Here is a 26,167-nt window from a genome sequence, read left to right as displayed (position 1 = left end):
TAGTTGTTGTGAGTTTCCTTTGAAATCTCTGCACATTATGAGGGCTTTACTTACCATAATTACAACATCCTTTGCTGAATTGCCCTCGCAGTATCCCTCATAGATCTGGATAGATGTAATAAATGATGCTTTGGAGAGTAAAATCTTTAACTTACGGGCCATTTTTGTCTGGATGCTGTTACACAAACTTTAATGTGTGTACTATTTTGTCTCTGCTGTCGTAATGATTTACAAAGCCAATTGATGGTGTAACTTTGCAAAACGTCTTGATTGACCACACTATCCTTTGGTCTTATTTCACAGGCTAATGTACCATGGGCAATGGGCATGAAGTAAAATGTTGAATTACAAAGTGCTAAGCTACTTGCATTGTTGTCCTGGATATATACCAGTGGTCATGGCAATATGATAAATTTTGCAGCTGTTGTCTCAAAAACTATTCTATATTCACAGGACAAACAAAAGCTTAGAACAGTACCGCTGTCTGAGTAAATATGTAAGCCTTAAAGTTCACAGAAATGATCCATCAGTTTCTTCAAAACCCCAGCTGCTTCTTTGCTTGTAAAGAGAGTCAAACCCCCAAATATACACTGACCATCCACTTCATGACAAACCTTGGGTAGGACCACCTTTCACCTTCAGAACTCTCTTAATTCTTGGTATCCATGTTGTTTCATATACCTGATAGCATCAGGTATATACAGCTGCTGCAGATTTGTGGCTGAACATCCATGATGAGAATCTCCCGTTCCTCCACATCCCAAAGGTGCTCTATTGGATTGAGATCTGGAATAGTGAACTCATTGTCATGTTGAAGAAACCCGTCTGAGATGATTCCAACTTTGTGACATGGAGCGTTATCCTGCTGGAAGTAGCCATCAGAAGATGGGTACACTGTGCTCATAAAGGGATGGACATGGTCAGCAACAATACTCAGGTAGGCTGTGGACTTTAAACCATGCTCAGTTGGTACTAAGGGGCCCAAAGTGAGCCCCAAAATTTTCCCACAGCATCACACTACCAGCAGCAGCCTGAACCGTTGATACAAGGCAGGATGGATCCATGCTTTCATGTTGTGTCCTCCAAATTCTGACCCTACCATCTGAATGTGGAGCAGAAATCCAGACTCATCAGACCAGGCAACATTTTTCCAATCTTCTATCGTCCAGTTTTGGTGTTGCTGTGTGAATTGTAGCCTCAGTTCCCTGTTCTTAGCTGACAGGAGGGTCACCCGGTGTGGTCTTCTGCTGCTGTAACCCATCTGCCTCAAGGTTGGACGCGTAGTGTGTTCAGAGATGCTCTTCTGCAGACCTCGGGTTGTAACCAGTTGAGTTTCTGTTGCCTTTCTATCAGCTCCAACCAGTCTGTCCATTCTTTTCTGATTTCTGGCATCAACAAGGCATTTTGGCCCATTGAAATGCTGCTCTTTGGAGATTTCTTCTTTTGGGACCATTCTCTATAAACCCCAGAGATGGTTGTGGGTCAAAATCCCAGTAGATCAGCACTTGGACCAATGCTACATTCAAAGTCTCTTAAATAACTTTTCTTGCAGCTTGTTTTCACCATGTCTACGTGTCTTAATGCAGTGAGTTGCTGCCATGTGATTGGTTGATTAGATATTTGCGTTAATGAGCAGTTGAATAGGAGTAAAGCAAAGAGTCCATAGATAAGCTAAACCTCTGTATTAGACACAAGTATCATGTCGTAGACCCAGATTTGTCAGTGTTTTTATGTGAACTACTTTCTCACTGTCTCAAACCGGCTCATTGTTTCATTTCTCATCTGTATAATTTAGCGGATGAAGGCTTTTTGACAGCTTGTGAGCTTAAGTAAGCGGCAACTTGGCTCACAGCCCCTGAAGCCCCACTGCTGAGCGTTGGAGAGACTCTGAATTTTTAATGTGAAACTGTGTTAAACAGTGTTTTCACCAGTTTTAATTACTGGCCCCTCTTGTTTTGTAGTACAAGAGACCTCAGTGGGTACTCTGGCTTTTACTACCTAACCTGAAGAGAAGCTGAAAACTGTCAGACAGGCTAAGCTAACATGAGCAGTAGCATGACTAGGAGTCCCATCTGATGAGCTGTTGAAGAGGTGACATGTCCTGACATGATTTTAAATATGAAACACAATATATTTGATCATTTCATTCACATGGTCTGTTTGTTTTGAGGTAAAAAACAGTCAAACCTTGTGAATGTTAATCACTGATGCATCTTTTGAGCCTAATTTTTTCAAGTTTACACCTGTCGTGATGTTGCTGCAGCATTAAATCACAGTCAGCTCTGTGTCTTCTCCTCTGATGATTTGAGTCATGGATTAGCCTCAGAAACTCTCCCTTTAAAATCAACTGAATGGATTACTTTACCTTTTTTTAATCTGCTCATGCTTTCAGCTCCAGTCTCTGTACCCAATGGGCACACAGCGTGTTGTTTCATCAGTTTATTCCCTTTGGATTCTAAAATAATATGTCTCATCTGAGAGTCAATTTAGGATTTAAAAATGAAAGTAGGAAGAGTGTTGTATGCTAACTTTCATCTTAGCCTTTAATTTTTTAGGGCATATAGCTGAAAATATGTCCTCATCCCTTTAGACTAAAACAAGAAAATACTTTTGAGATGAAGAAAAAGATGTCGAGAGGGAGAGGAGGCGGAGGTGAGCGGAGAGAAACACAATCCCCCAGCCGCGTCATTCATGCAAAACATGAGCAGGGGTTGGCTGTTAACAGCTACCTTACAGCCACTCTATGGAGGTCCACAGGGAGCCCACTGTAAACAGTGACATTTCTTTGCAGCACCAGCAGCTTTCTGAAACTCATTCACTTTATCTCCATCTTATTTTGGTTGGCGTCTCAGGATGTCACTTTACCCCGGCTTCCTTGGTTCTGGATGGGGTTCGGTGCCGGTGATCTCCCAGAGAGATGGAAACAGGGTTGTTGCTAGGATGACTGGAGAGGAGAGGAGGGAGGGAGGGACAGGCTGCTAGGAAGGCGGGTGATCTTGGTTTGGTTGTGGCGGCTCAGAATTTGGGTTCGGGGTCCTTTTTTTGTTCCGTCTCCCCAACTGTCCAAACGGGTTGAAACCCTTGACAAAAATGGGACATGGGTAGTTGGGATAATGGTTTTACCGCCACCTTCTTTTCTCCGTCTCTTCTCATGTCGTCCCTCTCTTTTCTTTTCTCCCAGTGATGGCCTCAGCTGCGCAGCTGTGCCGGTGATCCTGCCGCTGCACGTCGGGAAGAAGCAGAGACGCCGTGACAACCGACCTACCTTCCTCTCTCGCTCAACAACAACAGAAAAAAAAAGCAGAGGAAGGAAAAAAAGAAAACACACCAGCATAAACAAATGCGACCATGTACAGTGTGGAGGACCTCCTCATCTCTCATGGATACAAGCTGCCCAAGCACACCAACACCCCCTCGTCAACCCCAACCCCAACCCCTGCATCCTCCGGCCGACAGGCTCCCTCATCCTCACCGCCATCCTACAGCAAACACCATGAAAACCTGGAGAACATGCCCGGCCCCAGGACTGTGAATGGTTATGAAAGAGGGCCTGGGGTACCTTATGGGAATGGTGGCGGACCCAGACAGCCTCAGGCATACGTTGGTGGCGGCTGTCCTAACAACAACAACGAACCCAGGGACAGGAGCCAGTCCAGGCGGGAGGGAGAGAACCGGAGCCAAATTGACACCCACTCATTGGGAGAGTCGCTGACCTCAGACAGCGGGTAAGACGTGTCTGCTGGCCTGGTTTTTCAACTGTCTGCATGCCCTAAACCCCATTGACCCTCTCCTAACCTATCCTGATCTAGACCGTCCTCATCCTTTATTGATTAATGAAAAAACCCTTCATCACAGTGGGGCTTCAATGGAGCAGAGTAATGAAATTTAATAACTCATCAAGGAGAACTGCATGGGGATTTTGTGGCACATCTTAAATGGAACTGCCTCATCCTGCCGCTCAGTCCCCCCACCCCCCTTACCCCTCCGCCATCTCTCTCTGCTGCTTCTGTCTTTCCCCTTGTGAGTAACTTTCATCTCTATTCCCCTCTCTCCTCCTCTTCCCAATCAAGTCTTGGGCAAGGGAGGAGGGATAATGTGTGCTGGAGTCTTAATCTGCCACATGGGACCTTGGAGTTGTAATCAAAACAGCTTTGGGCAAACCTATGTGCATCATTTGAGCATGCCCAGTCTTACTCATGCAGGTTGCCAGGTTTTTCAGGATACCCCCTTTCCCCTTTCCCCATTCCACCCACAAAACATTACACATATGCATAACCTGCTTCCACTGTATGACGAGAATCATACCTACCATGATGACGAGTGTGCAGCGCATCAATAATACAGAGCTCATATAGGCTTTATTTAAATATGTATATGGAGGAGAGGCTATATATAGACTGGTCTGGAGTTATGTAATTGAAACCCTCTCGGGTAGGGACTGTTAGAGCGTTTGATATTTCCAGAGATATCACCAGGCTGCAGCCAATCTGTTTTATCCTGAAAACAGGATTGTTTGGTCTGCCTATTTGCACCAGTCCTGGGGTTAGTGTGCTGTAACTGAGACAAAGTCAATACAGCTGTTCCCATGTCCACACAATTAGGCAGGCTCATCAGAATTTTTCCCTGTTTCCTTACATTTTGTTGGGCTGACTTTCCTTTTTTTATCCATAATCCCTTTTTGCCACCAGCCAGTGACTGAGCATCTGAAAATAGTCAGATGACCTTGAGTAATGTCAGCGGTTGTGCTGGTGTGTGTTTTTTTTTTCACTTTTCATTTTTCATTCTTTGAGACAAGTAATCCGCATTTTCATGTCGCTGCTCTGCCACTGTTATCGGAGCATTCTGCTGGGAACGTGGGGATCGCTAAGACATATGTTTTGTGATTTCAGTCTGTTGTTTGTTCATCCTTCTTTTTTCCCCCCTCACATCCAAATCCGTTTTGCCTGGCAGCTTGAGTTTAGATACGGAACGCTCCTATCTTGGCACTCCTATTAGGCAGCGCTACTTAGACCCAATTAGACTAATGATGGTAACTCATCTTACACGAGATGCCCTCAAATTTTGCCGATTGGCTTGGCTAGCTCCTCTCCTCCCCCAGCACCGCTCTGGTCAGTGATGATCATGGATGAAAATGTCAAGGACGCTCAGTGGCCCCAGCCTTGAGGGGGTGTGCACATGTGCTTGAGTCTTGTTTGCATTGTCACTCAGTCAGTCACTCTACAAATAGCCTGAAATGATCAGGCTGCTTGAAGAGGCCCACTGCGTGCTGTTGTAACCCATCAGGCCTGCCATCTAACACCCTCTCAGTGAAACAGCACAAGCTTTCCTAAACACTGCTGTAGAAAAATGCTGCTCATTTTCTCCGATTAGGAGCCTGAGTGGAGTGCAAAGAAAGACTGTCAATGAATCGACCTCTAAATTGTTCATCTCTCTTGGAGGACATCTGGGACAAACAGACACAGTGTGTCATTGTGTAATGTGTTCATTATGCCCCATAGAAAATCACAATTACTAGACACAACACTGCCTCTGGTGGTCATCTGTCTCCATCTAGTGGGAGATGCTTTGTTTTCTTTTATTGAGCCTGTTCAACTGTGGATCTGTCGGCAACCATGCTTTTTTAAAATTTCTACTTTCCCCTTGGACTAGACCTGCTAGTTGACATGTTTTGGCCTTGATTAAACATGGCTGATTAATTTCGTGCCTTTCGGAACTTTTCTAGTATGTAGAGTCTACATACACACTACACATCTTATTTTAAACACAGCTGGAGCATGGTTGAATTTATCAAACTTCTCTGGTTCAATGATGTAAAAAGTTGTAACATAAACTGTGGTGAATAAGGCCACATGTAGCTGGGTATCTGGGAAACTGCATATATTTTTATACATTTAGGCCCATCATCCACTCAAAACTGCAGTTTTACACAACTAAAAATATTTTCTGAAAACCCTGGCCAAAGTTAAGATTTTGGAAAACGGTTTCATGGTTTTAAGTATTTGCCCGGAAACAGAGTTTTTGGTTCTCAAACGTCAAAGCCAAATGACATGGGCTCATTCTGATTGGCTGACACAAGTTTTATGTCATAAAAACATTGCCAAACATGGGTTTGGCCCACTTTGAACAGCATTTTTTGGTGGATTTGCCTGCTGTGTGTGAACAAAAGTATTTTAAAACCAAATGGGTGGGGTGGGGGAGTCATTTTTGAGACTACTCAACTATTCGTGTACAAGGCCTAAATTACTGAACAGCCATCTCTTACCCCCCTTGTGGTCTATAGTGACGCAAATGCTCCCATCTTTATGGCTGGAATGCCTGCAAGTTGGCATGTACTAGCGCTAAAAAGAAATTAACTTTTTCTTCAAATATATCTGGAAGTGACCTCACTTTGAGCTGAGGACTGTACTTTGACTTTAACCTTTTGTAACTAACAGCTGAAAGAACAATTCAAGCAAACAGACACACAGTGTAATTGGGTGGGAGAAGTGAGTAGCCCCCTAAAAGCAGCTCCTGGAATAAACTCACATTGAACGCAGAGAGAAATTTAGATTTATATTCTACCTTATGGTCCTCAAATGAATCAGCTACAGATCAAAGGATCATAAGTTCAGGTTCTACTAAAATAGTTTGTATCACCCATGTAGGCTCTTCTCCACTGCCACCCTTCATCACTTCTGTGCAGTCTTTGGTTTAGACTCTATTTGACAAACTTCATCAAAGTTTACCGACACTGTCCTTTGTGTCTCCCCACTAGGTTCTGTGATGCCACTCGAGGTCCCCAGCCCCAGTCCCAGTCCAAGGATGTGGCCTACTGGAGGAGGAAAGGGCAGGACTTCAGTGTGCTGCTGGACTATGCAGACTTCGGAGAGTCCCATGGAGGAGGGCAGGGGGCTTACAGCAGGCCAGAGGGTCCTCAACAAGCAAGAGGCCAGGAGTTGTCTGTAGAGGACCGTCAGAGATTAGCTCAGGAGAAGCAGCGCTGGGCAGCTCAGGCCCAGGCTCAGGCTCAGGCCCAAGCCCAGGCCCAGGCTCAGGCCCAGGCTCAGGCTCGCTCCAGAGAGAGAGAAGCTGCTCTCCATCAGTGGAGGATGGTGAATGAGAGGAAGTGCCAGAGCCTGGGGACAGACGAGTGGCGTCCAGCTGTCAGTTTTGCCCGCCAGCTGTCACAAAGTGAGGGTGAGCGCTGGGCACTGGAGCAGCAGCGGCTTCATGCCAGGACACCAGAGGGCATGGTAGTCCACCCTAGGACCAAAGCCAAATCTCAGTCCCTGCCTAGGATGGTGCAGCCTGAGAGCCTGAAGTATGTTGACATCGCCTCATCTGGTCAGGAGCTGTACAGGCGGGTCAATGGCCACCCACTGTCACACCACGACCTTTATAGGGCGCCCCGCTGGCCGGAAAATGGCAGGCCGGCTAGTGCCAACCAACTCTCAATGACACCAAAGCCCCGCTTCACCCGACCCCCCAGACCTCCCTCCTATGAGATGCACCAGCAGATCAGGGGAAGCTGTGAGGTGTTGTCAGGGAGAGACTCTGTGATTTCCCAGGCCAGGGACAGAACGCCACTTCCCATATCAAGGACAGGAGATCCCCAAATGGACTATTTTGCACAAGACTCCCGACCTCCAGGATACATCCCTCCCCCGTCGTACAAAAGAGCTCCGATAATGGGAGGGGGGCGCCGGGGATATGGGGAAATTACTGCTGACTACAGGTACATTTATTTATTTACTTGTTTTTTGACAGGAACAAATGTAGAAGTTGTTAATCAGTTGTTTAACACTGTCATTTTGATTAACTGCGCTGTTATACTCTGTGCATGCAAGAGCCAAACTTTAGTTTAGTAAATTCTTCCAGACTTCCTCAGTAAGACATAGAAGTTTGATTACCATGTTAATTAAGTGAGTCCTGTTTTATTAATAGTTCAACTCAGCTTTGTTGAAACAAAAGAACAAGATGAAGAAATTCCAGGACACTGTTTGTGTAATTTATCTTAGCTGAACCATCTCCAATCTCATTTTTATGATTCGACTCCTTGACCGTGTACTGCTATCTGAGATCTGAGGTGAGCCTAAAACCAATGGATCAAAGACTAACTAAAGATGCTCAGGGTTTTTCCCAAACAATGGAGGCTCCAAGCTCCCCATGATACACCTCAGTTCGTTTTTCTCTTATTGGCTCGAGTTACCTTATGTTGAATACTACTAGAAGTGTCCATTACATTACAAACAACAACTTTAATTTATATTATTTCTGGGCTGAATTGAGCTGTATGACTGGCACCAGCCAGATTCTTTAAGTTCACTGAATCCAAACTGTTTTAAGGAAACCTAATGCTAAAATAAAGCTAACCTTTGCTGTTTTCTATCTCAGGTACAGAGGGGATGTGTACCAGCAGATACACGTTGCTCCAGATGGATCTCACTGGTTTACCAGACATTCAGCTGGTTCCTGGCCTGATCCCCACGGTGGGAGGATCATGCCTGGCCAGAAGCAGCTGTACCCTGTGTACACTACCCAGGCGCACCCAGGTGGAGGAATCCAGTATATCCCCTTTGATGACCCCCGCATCCGCCATATTTCCTCAGCCCTGGGTGGCAACTCCCTGACGGACGCTGACAAGATCCGCCACATCCGCAATGAGCTTCCCAGTGTCACCGTGTCAGAGCCGGCGTCTGACGACAGTGCCTTCTTGCCCCCACCCCTGGGGCCTTTCATTGCTGCCAAACTGGCTGATGATGCTAACAAGACGTCTTCTAGCGACTTTGACAATGACAGGTGGCACAGTGATTTGCACAAAGAAACTGTAGATAACTTCCCAGCAACTGACCAAAACTGCAACACCAGATATCCCAAAAACCATCGTCCTCCTCCATCTCCATCTTCAGCCTTCCAGGCCCCGTTAACAAGGAGCGCTTCTCACCTGGGCTCAAGCTCAGAAATTATCACCCATGTGAAGAAAATTGCCCCTGAATCGGTGCCAGAAATCCACAGAAATACTAAGAGACGAGTGAGTGAGACCATCTTCTGCCTTGTGTCTGTCCCTGTCCACACGCCCACTATTCTCCACAAAGACTCAGCAGATCAGAATAACAATGAGACGGGATCAAGCCTGACTGTCACCCACACTAACACTTTTGCTGTAGGCCTCAGAGAGAGCCCAAATATTCGGAGCAAATCAGTAAATGAGATGCCCATTAAACCCCACTACCCCCACTACCACACCACCACCAGCACATCCTCAATGAGGAACAACAAGAGGGCTCCTCTAAGGAAGGAGATCATCGATGCCTGGGCACTTCAAGCTAGGGAAGACAAAGAGATGTGCTACTCGGGGTCCTGGCCTGGAAACCAGTATCGCAACCAGGAAACCCAGACTGGCTCACCTCTATCAGTGGTGAAAAGTCCAGAACCCCAGAGTCCTCCCAGTGGACAGGAGCCTGCTCAGTCCCTCCCAGACCCAACTGTGGAGAGCAGTGTTGGGACAGACAGTGGCTCCAGTTACGGCTACCCCATGGCAGGCCAGAGAAACCTTAATCTCTCCAGCAACAGCGCCTTCTCCCGTCTCAGCCCAACACAAGCTTCAACACATCAGCCCTCATCACAAGAACCATCCTCTCCATCCAAGGCCCAGAGTCTGGATGATGAGCAGCCTTCATCTCCCAGGAAGAGCAACTCCAGTCCCGAGGTTTCAGAGCATGTGGCTTTTGGACGGTTCCTCTTGAAACCAGTAAACCGGCGACCCTGTGATGCCATTGGTGAACTGGAGAGCATAAATAAGAAGATGGAAGACACCATCAGTAAAACACCTAATGGGGGGCTCTGCATTGATGGTGCAGGTAGGATGAATAAGAGATCAGACCGCAGTAAAGCAGGAGCTCTTTTCACTGCTGGTCCAGAACCAGGCAGGGAAGCAATCAGTCTTCCACCAATGCACACAGAGAAACCCACCAGTATCAAAGTCAGATCCACGTCCTTGGCTTCCACTGCTGATCTAGACTCCATGGACATCAAGAGTTCTTTCTCCAGGTCCCAGCCCAACAGCATACCACCAACAAATGAGCAATTCAGACTTCAAAACCCAGACCTCAAAGACAGCATCCTCCTGCCTTCACTAAGCCCACACAATGAGACAAACCGCCTCTATAGACAAGACATCCCAGTTCCTCAAGAGTCGTTGCTGAGAGATGTGGGACTAACTGTCTACACAGAGACTCCGGGTGGTCCTGGGGAGCCGATAAAGCGTTCACTCTCTGTCCCTTCTCCACTCGATCAGAAGGAGTTAAGTCAGTCAGTGCAGCACTCGTGGGAGAAAAGGACGGCACTTGTTAAAAATAGTAGTAGCCCTGAGCACAATTCAGATGAGGAGCTTCAGACTGAGGTTGAGACTGAGAGAAAGGCTGAATCAGAGAGTTTCTCTCCATTTAGGGAAGAGGTGGATTTAAGAATACGAAGGAGCAAAAGTGAAAGCAGCAGATCACCGAAGAAAGAGGGTTCACCACATATCAGCAGACTGACCCGGGAGGTTTCCTTCATGCTTGAGAATGAAGATGGTGATGAGAAATATGCCATCTCTGAGCCTCTGACTTATAGGAACGAGTCAACCATCGCTGACAAGCACTTAGAGAACTTACTGATTCAAGAGAAAGCGAATTCTTTACCTGCAGAGGACCTCAGCAACCTGTACGAAGTCAAATGTGCAAAAGGAATCCCTGAAAATGAGTCCATTGAGGAGAGAGCTGCTCGAATCCTGGGTATAAGTGTTCCCGTGGAAGCTTTAGGTGTGGCTGAGGACAACGAGGGTGATGAGGAAACCTCTGCAAACGAGAGACTGCAGGGTCCAGAAGAAGAGACACAGCAGGTGATGGATGGGTGTGCGCAAGTCAAAGAGGAGTCCCTGATCGATCAGGGAGCTGAGGGAGAGGAGGTCAAGGAGACAGAATTAGACGGAGCCCTTGAAGAAGGAGACAGACAAAAGCACAGCAGCAGCCACAGTGATGGTGCAGACAACGAGGACACTGAAGGTCAGTCCCTGGTGGTGCTGGACCTGCCCGAGTTTCCACCAAATAAGCTCCCCTTGTCCCTGCCAGTTTCCCCTGATGAAAAGCTAGCACTTAGCATGTGTATTACGGAGAAAAAGGGGCAAAGTGGAACAAGCAAACTAATTGAATCCCTGCAAGATAAGCTAAGCTCCTCCTGTTCATCCAATTCATCTCAGGGCAGGTCAACCCCAGAAAGAAAGGCACGTTTCAAAGAGCTGAACTCAGTATCTCGAATTAGACGCCTGAGCCTCAAAGGTTTAGAGTCAGAGGAGAGGAATGAGGAGGCAGGGGACAGCAAGGTCCAGGAGGAGACAAAGGAGGGAGAGGAGGAGCAACTGGAACAGAAGCTAGAGGAGGAAGAAGTGAAGGAAGAGGGGAACCAAGGTGAAAATGAAAATGCACATGAAACATTACATGAGGTATCATGTGATCCAGAAGATTGTAAACCTAATGAGGAAGACTGTGATGAGAAACGTGAGGAAGAGCAACGACAAGAAGGGGAGACGGAGGAGATGAAAGTTGAGATTGCACTAAGAGAAGACAATGAAGTGAGTAAAGATGGAGAAACTGAATCAGAAGCAGCAACAGAGGAGAGTAAAGAAGTACATATTGTATTTGAAGCAGAAGAAGAAAATAAGGCAGCAAATGTTGAATCAAAAGCCGAAAATGAAGAGATAAATGAAGCAAGTATTGAAGTAAAAGCAGAAACTGGAGAAAACAAAGAAGAAAATGATGAATCAAAAGCTGAAACTGAAGCAAACGAAGAAAATGATGAATCAAAAGCTGAAACTGAAGCACACAAAGAAGAAAATGCTAAATTAAAAGCAGAAGACGCTAACAAAGCAAATGCTGAATCAAACGCAGAAACTGGAGGATCTCAAGAAGCAGAGATTGCAGTAAAAGCAGAGAAGTCAGAGGAAGTGGTGGAACTAAAAATTGTGAAGGATGACAAAGAAAAGCCTTTGGAGGAGGTGACAGGAAAACAAAACACTGCGACGGTCAGTAAAGCCAACGCCACACCAGGTGCGGGAGGGAGAAAAGTGCCCAAACCAAAGCAGCGAACCAGGCTTCAGAAGCCGCCGCTGCTTCCTAAACCCCGCAGCGTTCCCAAGAGAGAAATAACGCTGGCGTTCAGCTTCAGCACCGGGACCAGTGGCCCCGCCAACACGGAGGATGAAGAGATGCTCTCTGTCTCAGGTGGGTACAGAGTTAAGTATGTTAATATTCAAGTTGTGCTTCATGTAATGATTGTATTAAAATAATAGTTACATTTAAGGGCTTAAATTCTGTCATTTAAGTAAAGGATGATGTGTAGTGAGCTGGTCTCAAAATTGCTGTACCAGGATCTTGTCAGGATTCTATTTGACGTTACGCCCCTCTCACTTTACAGTACTTTGGTTTTTACCCTGATAAAGGTACAAGTCAACACTTAAATGAACTTATTGTTTTATTGATTTTGAAGTGACTTTATGGAGTTACAGAAATACTTCCTTGATGTACTGTCAGTCGTGCTCTCATGAAGCAGTGTTCTGATCTGCGCATTTGCAGGTTCATTTAACGTCAAACTTGCATCGATTCATTGAGAAGTTATCTACAAAGGGTAAATAAGCGTAAATAATCAACCATTAATAGTTATTTACTGTTTACAAACAATGAAAATATACTTAATAATGTTTGCTATTGTTTATGATGCTGTAATTGTTATGTTAACAGTTAATTGATGCATACATTATAACATTTCATAAACCTTAAAAAGTGTTTGTTAATAACCAATTATAAATAGATTATCAATGAACATTACAGAGACACATGGACCAGATTTCTGAACAGTCAGACGAATGATTGAAGACAGTAAGAATGCTGGGTAAGAAGACGTAGTTTAAGGTCTTTACCCCAGACCAGAGTCACACAAAACCCCTTCTGGTTCAAGAAGTTTAAGTTATTGAAGTCAGCCCTCTTTCCTCTTCGGGAACAGCTCTGCAGAGTGGTACGTGCATTTACGTAGCTTTATGCAGAGTTAGTGGGATTACATTGATGCATATCACCTCATAGTTTTATTCGTTCATACATTCATACATTAACCCCTTGATGGCTGTTGTCATGAATTTGCAAAGTACCCTGTTAGGTCTTGAAGCAGCTGAGATGATCTTTGTATCCCACTAATGTCTATTGATTCATATCCTACACAAACCAAGGATTGTATCAAACACACTATGTCCCAATATTGTGGTCTCAGGGGGAACTTGTTATATCTACAAATATAGTATAACATAATTATAACTATTGTGTGTGTGCTATATTCAATTTTACAATCTCCACTCAATCTAGCATCTGTAAAAATGGAAAAATACACAAAAACATTTTTATAGAGTTCTTAATTAATTCAGGCAGTAAGGAGTTAAAACCAGTAACTGCCTTTGTCTCGTCACTGGACATCTAAACCTCCATGACTCACATTAAGGGTTTTTTAGGACACCCGTTTTACAGACTAAACTGCTGATTCTTTGTTTCTACCAGTTAAAATGGGTTTTTGTCATTTGAAGCAGAGGAGAACTCCTCCTCCATCAATCTAAGTTTTCTTTCTTCTGTTGACTCAGGAAAGTCGAGGACTTCTGTATTAAAAGATTGCTCTAGAGTCACCACTGAAAAGGACCTCCCAGTCCACCTCACGTTTCCACCTTGTGTAGGACAAATAATAACTCTGACTTGTTCCCACTTGTCTTTTCTCTTTCCTCATCAGACACCTACGACCCCAGTCGAGTGGAAAGAGTGTGACCTCTGACTCTGCCTTCACCACTGTGGAAATCTGTCTTTCTCAAGTTAACAGCTTTTCCGACAACAAAGGCTTTCATCTCACCTCATGGCTCAGTCAGCTGTGACCCCCTTCAATATCGTCACGCATTATTTCTCACAGAACTGACTGTTCTGGTGCTGCGAGAGCATTGTTATAGCCAAATAAAGGCACCTGCTGGTGCCAATTCTCCAGGCCTTTTCAACCTCAACATCCTCATCCTTCCGTTTTTCCTCCACCTCTCACAGCGTTTATTTGCTCAACAAATGGACAGCCTCCTGTTGAAGTTGTCTTACTTTGCTTTTGGAGAAATGCATGTCATTAATCCCGTCTGCACTCGGGCTCCGTCCTGAGCTTGGGTGTCGAAATATGAATGTAAAATTGCTTCTGCTTCACATACAAAAGTAATGTAACACAAAAAATAAGGCAACAGTATTGCATTACAATCAGTATTAACCTACACCAAATGTAAATAAGAAAGAGTTATAAGATTTTATTAAGAATATAAAAAACACTTTAAACATTTAATTGCTGAAGAAATGTATATTTTCTTATCTGTTAAGAAAAGACTAGATTTTTTGGAAGTGTAGTCTTTGGGTGTATTACTAATAATGAAACCCTGTGCTCTTTATTCTTATACTTGTGTGATAGAGAATGTACTCTGAGAGCCTGGATGCAATGAGAAACACTGTGGTCCGTGAATAGTTTCACTAAAGAGCAATATAGTCGTCGTATGTGGGATGTTTGTGACATGATTCAAGTAGTAAGTCTCCATTTCACGGAGCTCATCGCATTTAAACGTCTGCTTTAAAGCTCTACCTTTGGTACAAGTGTTGGATTTGCACTGCTGAGATTACTGGCTTTATGTTAGCAGCGAGCACCCTAATAATCTCCTCAAATACTCAGAGATTATACTCGGAGGATTCATGTTCACACCTTCCCCCGTTCTCTGGTGCTGTCACTCTCAGCATTAGCAATCACAACGTGTATCAGAACCGTCTGATGGAAGTGTAACTTTTGTTAATCCTCATACTCTTAAAAAAAGATCTATAATTTGTGGCATTAACCGGAGTCTATATTTAACCGTGAACTTCTCTTTCTTTGGTCACACCTTAGTTTACGTGTGATTTCTGAAGTGCTTTTTGCAGGAAATGATAGATGTAGCTATATCGATCGCAGTGTGCCTTGTACACACTGTTTCTATGGAGATCTTCACTTGTGTTGAACACATTCAGTATTTTTGGTTGAAGTTTACAGATCCTAATTTAAACTGGATACCAGTGTTTCATCTTCAGTGGAAACAAACATCTAACCTTGTTCTGGCAATAATAAAATATTTTAGTTGGAGAAAGTTAGTGTTGATTCTGTAAAGAACCTTTCAGTTGATCAGAGATCAGAGAGTGATCAGATTATATGAACTTGTTTAGTATAACATTGACATATCAGTGCTTTATAAGTTGTGGGCATAACTGGCAATTGGTTTACACTCACTTCACTTATGGGGTAGCAATACAAGTCAAAACATACCAAACCAAACTTTATGCTATGCATCTGGACTTCTACATTCACTGGGTTTAACACCAAATTCAAAGCTCAAACTGCAACACGCGTATGCTTTTAGACCCGTCACTCTTAGATCCAGTTGCATTAGGTGGTGAACCTGTTGGATCTGTTGTTGGACATGCATGGGAGTGTCTCTGACTGGAGTTCATCAGTGCAAGGTTTTGTCTCTGTCCTGTACCAGCCCAGTACCCGTACCTCTGTGTTCCAGGTAATTATGGTGTTATCTGGTCGTTCTCGTAGGTCTTTTTGTACTGCAAGTTCTTTGTAACATGATATAGACTATTGGTGCACATCTTGCTTTGATATTTTCTATTTTCATACAGAAGTATGTACAGCTTCTTTTGTATGCGCGGCATCTTTCTTTTCATTCCTTTTTTTTTCTTTGGTGCATGAAACGCGTAAGAAGTCACAGAGAGAAGGTTTATTTGCATATAATTGCATTTGGTACTATATAGTCTATCCAATAAACAACTGTTATATTTCATATAATGTATATTTTATTTTCAAAAAGTTATGCTACATATTTAAAAGGTATTTTTAGATTATTGTGAAAAGGGAACTGTTTGTGAAGGCACAATATTTGTCAATATTTGATTATTACAAATGATCAGACATGGAGACAAATATGTTCTAATGTACAGTGCTGCAGAGTGTTCATAAATAAAAGTCTTTGCATGACACACACGGTCTCAGATTTCTTTACTGTAATACTGTGATAACATTACAAAGTCATCAGTGCTCTCTGTTCATTGGCTACTAGGGTTGCAAAATTCCTGGGTTTTTCAAAGATGGAAACTTTCCATGGGAATTTGGGGGAATTTATATTAACTATCTTTACCTGGTCACATAACAAGTTTAAATATAAAATATTTTAGTTTATATAAGCAGACATGCATGCAAACATGTCTAATATAATGTTTTTAAATGAATAAACTAATGTTCTGGGAATCTACTGGAATTTTTCCTAACTGGGTCTAACTGTCATGAATACAGGCATTTAATTTGACATAAGCAAACATATGTGCAAATATGCTTGATACAACATTTATAAATAGCACTAATCAGATTTTAGCACTGTAGAGCTTTAATGGCTTCCTGTTTATACACAAGCCTAAACACTTTCCTCACGTCCCTTCATCTGGACTCTAGAAATCATTCACTGATTATTTGTGTGTTTAACTTAAATGTGTCCATTGCTTAAAGTAAAACCATACCACCAAATATATTAACCTCAGTACTTTCATCAAAACTTACCTTGACAGGGTTTTTAGACTCAACATCCAGAAATGTGGTCTCAGTGTAAATGCTGTCAGCTGGTGAAGCAGTGGTTTATTAATGATTAAATGTGCTAGGAATAGTTTGCTCATGTGATCCATGGTTCAAAGTTTAATTTGCATTCAGTCATGTTGTTTCAACCAAGATCATTTCTGAAAACTTAATTCAAGTTGATAAGGAAAAAAAAATCTGAGCTGAAATATATATTGGTGTTGGTGGCAACAAAACCTTGATAGTTTCCAATACTCCTGAGCTGGAATTACAAACTTTCCTGAAATTTACCAGACGTTTTCTATCTGTTAGCGACCCTATTAGCTCTATAGATAAACTGCAAATTGATGAAACCAGCATCAGCAGACACATGTCCACAGATGTGTATCAGAGTTTGAAAGAGAGGAAGCACTCTGTGGTACTCACCAACACAATCTGGTTCCTTAAATTCTAAAGCCACATCTGATGCTGTTCGAGCTCTGTCAGTCCATCACATCAGTCCACTTAACACCACATCTTAGTCTTTAAAGAGATGAAAGATCATAAAACACAGGCTGAGCACAGGATAAAACCATAAACTTGAATTGTTGTGGAGCATGTGCTCCCCCTCTGCCCCATCCGGCTCTTTAATTTCATAAAAACACACAATCCACTTCACCTTATGTGACCTACACGAGGAAAAAAGAACTGCTGTGTATCATGGCCTGCATCAAATCAGGGCATAAATTAATCCTTATAGAGGGGTTTTAAAGGAAATTAGGATTCAAGTCAGTGGACCTTGAAAAGACAGCTGACAGGATTTTCTGTGGCTCCTGGCTGTAGTCCAGCACATCAACTGCATCAGAATATGAATCATGGCTTTGAAGGGCTTGATGCTGACGCTCGACCTTTGATTTAGCTCTTAGTTTGCATTGAGGCATGATTTAGCTCTGCAGCTTTATTTCACAGAGCAGTCAACACAAATTTATTGTCCAATGCCTCCTAATTAAGCAGCTTACTCATGTTAACTGCCTCAGCTGCACCTTATCACATCAAACATCGATTTGAAGCCTATGCTGAGCTCTGCTCTTTTGTTTATTGCACATTTTATTGTTTATTGCAAAAATGTTCTAATACCAGAGTTTGTTTGCAATTATCTAGTTTTATCTGTTGTGAAAATGGTAACCTTGACTTCTATAATTTTTTTTACATTATTAAAATTGTTATAACTTTTGTCTCAACATGCATCAGTTACCTACACCACTACTTACAGTGCACATTTCTGTCCAGGTGTGTTGTGTAGGCTACTCTGAAAAAATAGTGATCTAACTACATTAGGAGATGATGACTTTTAATTCCCTTGATCACCTCAACAGATGACTAATTCTTATACTGCTCAACTCTCTCTGACTGAGATGAAGAGAATGTGATTGCTGCCCTCTTCAGGACAAATTAAGTACTGTTGCAGAATGTATGGCTCATGCATTAAGACTTGAAAACCTCCAATTCAGTCCGAAACTTTTTTTAAAACTCAAAATAAAAACTGTTCATAAGAGTTTAAAGGGCTATGACACTGAGTTCTGTGTAATAACAGTTTGGAATTATTCAAAAGCATTAAGATTTAATCTTTAGTTTGCACATTGTAACATTTGATTGCATCATAAAACCGTAATTTTGATATCAGAGAGATGCAGCAGAAGCACTGTGTTACTGATGAACAGTAAAATCACACAAGAGTGTTTTTACTGTTCATTGACAGTTCAGAAGAGGCATTTAAAAGGCTGCCACTCGTTTTAACTTTTGGAAATGACTCATGATTTTTTTTTTTTAAATGAGCTGCTCAAACTGCTGCCAGTGTCCTCAGCTGTGTACACTCAGAGGGCATGTCTTCCTCTGGACTCAATAAAAGGGGCCAAAAACCTCAGTTTGATCTCATGCCTCGTTTCATTTACTGAATTTACCCATTACTGCACTTTATAGGGGAACAAAAATCTAGAAATTTTTGTTTTTAGAGATGTTTTATGTTTTTCTGTCACTCACTTAAGAATAAACTACTGGATGCAGATTAAAAGCATACCATTGATTGCCTTCATTTAGAGTAAACGAATCACTTATAAAGGGCGCATTCTGCTGGCTCACATAATGTGTGTGCATATTAATCATGAGAGGAGTGAAACTAATGTGTTACAGTGTAAATAAACCATATAAATACACTCTTCCTCTCAGTCTATCATAATCAGGTATGAGCAGATGCTAAATTTCTCCATCAGCCTTAGGTGCACAAAAACTTTTTTTCTGAATAAAAATTAAATAAATAAATAAATAGAGTTAAGATTAGAATTTTTACAGGAATAATCCTGCTCAGTCGTTTCCTCTGGGCCTCTATACATGTGTGTCAGTGTCTGTGTCTGTGTCTGCCTCAACCCCTCCTCTGCCTGTATGTTGCTGTAGTTGCATTGGGGCAGAGTTAGTGTGGTTACATTAACCAATCACACCCAGGGCGCCCGGTGTGTAGGTGACTTAGCATGTTGATAATAGCGAGTGGAAGAAGCTATCCTTATGCTACGATAGTGGATGTAGACCACAGAAAGACAAACACAACTAAAGTGAAACCAAACGCCAAACTGATAAAGATTTTGCCGAAAAGAGGGTGAAGCTGTGCTTGACTTTCACTCACAACGTCAGGGGACGAGGAGCTACGTCAGTTGGCTTCCTGCTAACCAGGTATGTGTTAAATAACATGAGCTTGTACTAACATGCTAAGTCATGCCGAGGTGCACAGCTGTCGAGTCTCTCTCATGTAAAATGTGATACTACAGGTGTTTTCAAGGCTAGCGAGTGTGTTAACTTGGCTTTGGTCAGAGGTCAGGAGGAGCCCAGTTTGAATGTTGTATTTGCTCACAAGAATCAAAAAATTCCTGCAGACCCTACCTTTAACCTCCATGCAAAGTCAAAGTATTTATTGTGTAATATATTAAACAGGCAGAGGCTTAACAGATCAGAGGGGGAAAGGAAACGTTAGATTGTTTTGTTTGTGTTATCTCTGCAGTAATTTTATGTAATTGAAATTTTCAATGAAAATATTTTGTTAAAATGGAGTGAAGCGTGCGATGGTGGTATAGTGGTGAGCATAGCTGCCTTCCAAGCAGTTGACCCGGGTTCGATTCCCGGCCATCGCAGAATGTTTAATTTAACCACGGTTAAACCCCCCCCCCAAAAAAAAAACTTTCTGACGTTGTCCTTTGCTCTCTGGAAATTCATTCAGACAAACTAGTAACTGAATTCCATACCTACCAATATCGGCGTCTGGGAGTCCCTTCTTCACCCCAGTCCCTCCGAAGTTATCACTGTCTTTTTTTAAGGTGTATTTCCAACATTAAACACATCATCGCCAGCTGGGCTCATGTGAAGTGCAGAATCTTAACAAACCATAGCAACACATGTGTCCTTACGATCGGATGCACAACAGCGACGCTCGACAGCTCATAAAAACTAAGCATTAAGAAACTTTTTTCCTCCATCTCTTTAGCATCTCCTCCTTAAGTCAGAGTGAGTAAAAAGCGATATACAAAAGAACTGCGATGGCCGGGAATCGAACCCGGGTCAACTGCTTGGAAGGCAGCTATGCTCACCACTATACCACCATCGCTTGATGGCCGGTAGGTAGAGCTTAGAGTTCCCGACCATAGCAGAGAAGAAAAGTAGAAGAAGGGGGAGGAAAGAGGAGGCGCAGCGGCTGCAGAGCAGAGGTAAGGAAACACCCGGCATGTCTACACGCACCGTAGACAACTAGATAGACGAGAAAAAAGTGAGATAGATCACGAGATCTGTCTCTCTTTCCCCTCTTTTTATCCTGATCCTCTCGGTTTCTCAGCTTACAGTATTTTTATGCCATCTTTGAGATTTGTGGCCCCACGTTACAAAATGTGCTTTCATTTAGGATCCCTGTCAGTCCTTGAAACATAAAAAACATCTTCTTTTCCTCACTCTTTTACGTCTTTGTGCATTCACTCAGGAGGTGTTTGTCTGTTATCTGTAGAAAATGATCTTGTTAGACTTATGAACATAATTCACAGAAAAGACCAAAGCCTTAATTCAGAGTTTTTGAGACATAAAACGACAACTGGATTGCTTGAAAAGCTTTAAAAAAAATCTGTCGGTAGGGTAAGAGGAAATGTTTTGTTGATTAAAAAAATAAATGAATAAATAATAAAAAACTCACCACAAAAAAAACAAAAACTGAAAAGTAAAATTTTCTATTTTTTTCTACTATTTACAAGTGATTCAGTGGACATTTTTCATTTTTGGGTTATAAAGGGGTCATATCAAGTCATGTAAGACCTTTTTTGCTAGAAACAAGATCAAACTTGTGTAGATTTCAGACACATATATATGCAGTATGTGATCACTGTTGTTTGGTTAAATAAGGACAGAAATTGGAGTTGAAAGGAGTTTAGTGTGTCATCATTTTTTTTAATACATGCTGAGCCTTAACACCGACACTGTGACTATGAAAACAACTTTATTTAAGATTGTTGATAGAAACTTTTACAAAAAGACAAACAATAATTGGACAAAAAGAACTAAAAATTTAAAACATGAATGCATATTCAGTGAAGGACATTAACATGCACACAGACTCTTAAGTTCTGAAAGAGCGAGTGAAGCATTCACTCACTGACAAATACAATAAATCCCAGTCAAAGCATTTTTCTTTCTTTTTTTAGCTATTTTCCAACTATGTTTAAAAATTACTTCAACAGAAAATGTTTGTTTTCTAATCCTTCCAAGCTTTTCAAGCAGAGTCCTAAGTATCGAGACCTCATGCCTTAAAAAAGTTACCATGCTTAGGATAATAAAGACTTTATTGAACCTCATACCTTACTTTGTACCTCAACTCATCACAGCTATTTACATACTCCAGTCTCAATAAATGTCATTAAAAGTAAAAAAAAAAAAAAGCAAAAATAATCTTAGAAAGCAGTGATGGCTTCCAAAGCTAGATGCACCTCACTTATAAAACAAACTATCATCCATCTCTTTTACATTTAAACCTATTTTGCAGTCTTGATGGCTAACAGAGACACAGGGTTTTTCTGCTGGTTATTTTAACAAGGCCAACACTGTATTTGCTGCTTCGGTCTCAGAAGAATGGAACATCAAATGTCAATTTAAGGCATTTGGGTTTGACTGGTGAATATACTCATTAGCAGTTTCTGACACTATTACAGAAAAGATAGTGAAAGAAAAAACAATAAGGCTTCAAGACTTTCTATGAAACAGAAACAGCCAACACATTTCTCCCTTTAAAGCAACAGTCTACATACAAATAAGTAATTTCTTAAAAGTTTCAGGATAGATGGAATATCTCAGGAGCAAAGACATGACTTAAGCACAAGTGCCTGTGTGTTATGTGCACAAGACAGCCAAAATGCAAAGTAGCAGTGCTTTGCTTCATACCAGTTGTACCTTATCATATGTAGTAAAGATCAAAAAAGCACAGTGGCGTGCAGACTTTTTGATGGAAAAGAAAGGCACATGCAGTGTGTCCTTGCCACAGAAGAGAGCAGTTGGTTCCATGTGTTTTTGGGGGCGCTTTTGAACATGTTTTTGCCATCCTTGGGGACACGTTAGAGCTTGAAACGTAAGTACTCAAAATGTAACAACAACCCAAAATGTCAAAAAAAAAAAACAAAGCACAACTATAAAGCCTGAAATGTAATAACTGATCCAAGATGTAACAAAAGTACTGAGCCTGAAATGAAAAAAACAAAACAAAACAAAACAAAAGTTTCCAACAAGTTTGTACTATCAGGCTTCATTACATTTTTATTTAATTACATTTTGGGTCGTTGTTACGTTTCAGGCTCTAACAAAGCACGTTATCATGTTTTCACCAGCCCAAACCAGCAAAAATAGAGACTGGAATTAAATAATTGGCACTGCCTTTGACAGACTATCTCTAGTATGACTTCAGTCTAAGTAAGTTTACAGATCTCTGCAAAGTTTCCATAACAATGGATAAGCCAAAACCCAGCATGAAGGGGAAGGGTGAATGTGGTCTGGACTGTGTGGAGGAGAGTTATGGTCTCAGAGATGCTGTAGAAAGACAGAATACCTGCAGCGTGGTCCAGGTACACTCCTACTTTTGGGGTCAGAGGACCTGAGACAGGAGTGTGAACACCATTTTGCAAAAATGTATAACCATTATTTTCACATCTTAATGCCCAGGACTTATCATTAAAGCCAAATATGCACTCATCTGAGCTCCCTGCTCTGGGGATGTTCTTGTACGAAACAGCGATGTACGCTCTGCCCTCCCCCCGCCTCACTTCCCAATAACAGCGTCCAGTCAGACCCTCCTTACTCAGGACCTGAGACCTTGCATCAAACCTCTCTGGGTGATTAGAGTATTTCTGACTCTGTGTAACACACGTCACCCTCTTGTTATCATCAGATAATATCAGCTGCTTGTTTACTGTATTTGGATCCAGTGAGATGTCACAGGCATACTTCAAAGACTCGGCTCTGGTCTTCGGGGGTGTTGAAGACAGTGAAACCTCCACCTCTGTGTCTCTCAGTGTCCACTTCTCGCTCATGATGTCCTGTACTTTCTCACAGACTTCTGATGCAGTTGATTTTAATTCAAAGCCCTTCAGAGGGCAAAAGTTGATGTCAGACATGTGTCTTGGATGTGGGAGTCGGTATACCGAGGGGTAGTCATGTAGGAACTGGTTGTGATCCTCTGTGTGTGACAGCTTTTCCAGCTCAGCATCTTTCCTCTTCAGCTCAGTGATCTCCTGATCCAGCGTCTCCTCAAACTCTTTCACTCGCCCCACTTCAGTTTTCTGCTGGGATCTGACCTGCATTCTCGTATTGAGTTGTCTTTCCTTAATTAGCTGGATCAGCTCGTTGCAAATCTTCTCACTTTCTACCACTGCTTCATCAGCAGAATAATTCAAAGCCTCAATCCCCCGCTGCAGCGCTTTAATGTCGTTCTCACTCTGCTGGATTTTCTGCTGGATTTTTTGTCCACTCACCTCGAGCTCCACCTGCCTCTCAGACCTCTCTGCCGCAGCTGAGACCGTGGAGTGACCTTGGTGTCCATCCACAGAGCACAGGTAACAGATCAACTGCTGATCTGTACGGCAGAAAAGTTTCTTTACCTCATCGTGGAGGGTGCAGATGTTCTCCCTGAGTCTTTTGGAAGGATTCACGAGCTTGTGCTTTTCAAATGTTATTGATTCAAAATGAGGCTGAAGGTGTTGCTTACAGAAAGAGGCGAGGCACTGCAGACAGGACTTTAAGGCTTTCAGTTTCCTCCCAGAGCAGACATCACAGGCCACATCTTCAGGCCCAGCATAGCAGTGATCGGCAGGAGCATCTTGGAGGTTTCCAGACTTCTTCAGTTTCTCCACTAAAGCTGCTAGCATGATGTTTTTCACCAGGGCAGGCCTTAGTGTAAACGTCTGCCTACACTGAGGGCAGCTGAGGGGATTCTGCTCACCCTCTGTATCCCAGTGGGTATTTATACAGGTCATGCAGTAGCTGTGTCCACAAGGAATAGTCACTGGATCCTTCAGGAAATCCACACAAATCACACAAGATATTGCTTCTGGATTCAGCTCAAGTCCTTGCTGCGCCATTGTACCTCTGACTGGCAGAGACTCGCTTCAGTTTCACTTTTACTCAGCTCTGATCTGATCTTAACATCATGTATCAGAGCTGTGACCAAGGCCCGCCTACTTCCTGGTTACACCAATCCTCAAACTTGTCATGCTAGTTCTTGTAGTTGCAGAAGCATGAAGAGGAGTAGTTTACTGAGTGTCATCTTCAAAACAAAGTTTATTCACAACAATTCAGAAACCAAAGTTCCTGAGATGATGGCGCCCCCATGTGGACAGTGAGCTACATTTAATCTCTGTTGATGTTTACAAAGGTTTTCTTTCTAATGAAATCTCTTCCTTTTCCTTTCTAAGGACAGAAATTCCCTTTTCAATGACTCATTTTATATCTCTCCAGCATTAAAACACATACAAAGGATGAAATAAAATAAAAAATCTAAGTCAGACTTGTTTTTCATCACCAAACTCCTCTCTATTTTGTCCACCAATTTATTCAGATTTACACAGAACCCCCATTTCCACAGAATAGATCAGTACAGTTCGTAGTGGGTTGGTTCGGTAATGCCTGATCCTTTTTGCGTTCCCACAGCCAATGGTACCCTTCTAAGTAGGCAATGTGTAAGCCAGATTGTTACGCCCCAACTAAAGAGTGGCCCTGTGGGGCTAACAACAATCCATAAACAATCCATAAAACACACACACACACAAAAAAAACTGAAATATTTACAAAAAGGGAAGCAGCTGAGCTGAAAACCCGCAGGGGAAGCTACTGGGAACCTCACGGATGCGCCCTGAAAGTATCAGACTCCGTGGGCTACGTTTAGTGGAGTGACGGCCCAATGGTGAAGGGCTCAAAAACAGCCTTCCCTGCCCTGCAATAGTATCCTGGGAAATGGCTGTTTTTCCATAGGTTGGACCAGAAACTCACTTTGGAGAAAAACCCACCATGCGCCCAGTGACCTCACAGACACTCTCTAGAAGTATGAGAGCCCTTGGGCATTAGTTTGTGAAGTTACGCCCTATTTGGAAAAGGGCTTGAAAATAGCTCAAAAACTCAGCCTCGCCAAAGTGGCCTGGCAAAAAGGCTGTTTTTCCAAATGTTGGACCAAAAACCCAGCTTTGAGTAAACCCACCCAGGATGCTCCAAGGGACCCCAAGGATGCACCCTGGAAGTATCAGACCCCTTGGGCTAGGTTTTGTGGAGTTTTGGCCCATGTGTGAAAGGCTCAAAAACAGCCCTTCCAAAGTGGCCTGAAGGACAATGCTGTGTTGCTGAAAGTTGGACTGGAAACCAGGTTTTGAGAAAACTTACTGGGGATGCGCCTGGGGACCTCATAGACATGCCCTAAAGGTATTGGAGCCATAAGGCTACATCTTGTGGAGTTACGGCCTTTTAGGTGAAAGGCCAGAAAAAGGCCTATTTTTCTCTGAAAACTGGCCTAGAAAAGGGCTTTGAGAGATCCCGATGGGGATTCTCCTAGGGACCTCATGGACGTGCCCTAGAAGCATCGGAGCCCTCAGGTTACATCTTGTGGAGTTATGGCCCATTTGGTGAAAGGCCAGAAAAAGGCCTATTTTTCCATGAGAACTGGCCTGGAAAAGGGGATGCTTCTAGGGATGTCAAGGAAGCACTCTAGCTGATCCAGAACTGATCTGTTATGTGATCCTGTCAGTCCCAGAAGCCATATGTTCATGTTGTATGTGTGTTTCTGTTTGGGGAACATCCAATTTCCTCACGAGTCGTTAAAGGACCTGTCAGGATCTTAAAATAGTCTCACTTCTATATATTTCTCTGTTCATTATCCTGGGCCTCCTGCTTGACCAACAACCACCAACACCAACACATAGGATCAGGTGTTGAGAATCCACTTATTGCAGTGGTTTGATTTTTCACTAGATGG

At 42.7% G+C, this 26,167-nt stretch overlaps 2 protein-coding genes across 4 annotated transcripts in view; one reads left to right on the top strand and one right to left on the bottom strand.

Annotated features, from left to right (window-relative positions):
* Positions 1–15,988, top strand: part of jcada (junctional cadherin 5 associated a) — a 31,885-nt gene extending 15,897 nt beyond the window's left edge. For all 3 annotated transcript variants that reach the window (XM_074693515.1, XM_074693516.1, XM_074693517.1), the window contains exons 2-5: positions 3,182–3,725; positions 6,755–7,714; positions 8,374–12,239; positions 13,783–15,988. In XM_074693515.1, coding sequence (XP_074549616.1) covers positions 3,349–3,725; positions 6,755–7,714; positions 8,374–12,239; positions 13,783–13,817 — 5,238 coding nt within the window. In that variant the 5' untranslated portion in view covers positions 3,182–3,348 and the 3' untranslated portion in view covers positions 13,818–15,988. The remainder of the gene's footprint in view (positions 1–3,181; positions 3,726–6,754; positions 7,715–8,373; positions 12,240–13,782) is intronic.
* A 6,631-nt stretch (positions 15,989–22,619) lies between these two features.
* On the bottom strand, positions 22,620–24,305 carry LOC141807472 (tripartite motif-containing protein 16-like). The gene has a single exon (XM_074693523.1). It carries the CDS (start codon positions 24,285–24,287, stop codon positions 22,620–22,622), a length of 1,668 nt encoding a protein of 555 aa, XP_074549624.1. The 5' UTR covers positions 24,288–24,305.
* Positions 24,306–26,167: the final 1,862 nt, after the last annotated feature.

Source organism: Halichoeres trimaculatus, unplaced genomic scaffold (assembly GCF_033239565.1).
Source record: "Halichoeres trimaculatus isolate MK-OKI-2021-1 unplaced genomic scaffold, fHalTri1.1 fHalTri1_scaffold_18, whole genome shotgun sequence".
NCBI lineage: Eukaryota > Metazoa > Chordata > Actinopteri > Labriformes > Labridae > Halichoeres > Halichoeres trimaculatus.
Note: the sequence above shows the minus strand (reverse complement) of the source record. Positions and strands in the feature narration are given on the sequence as shown.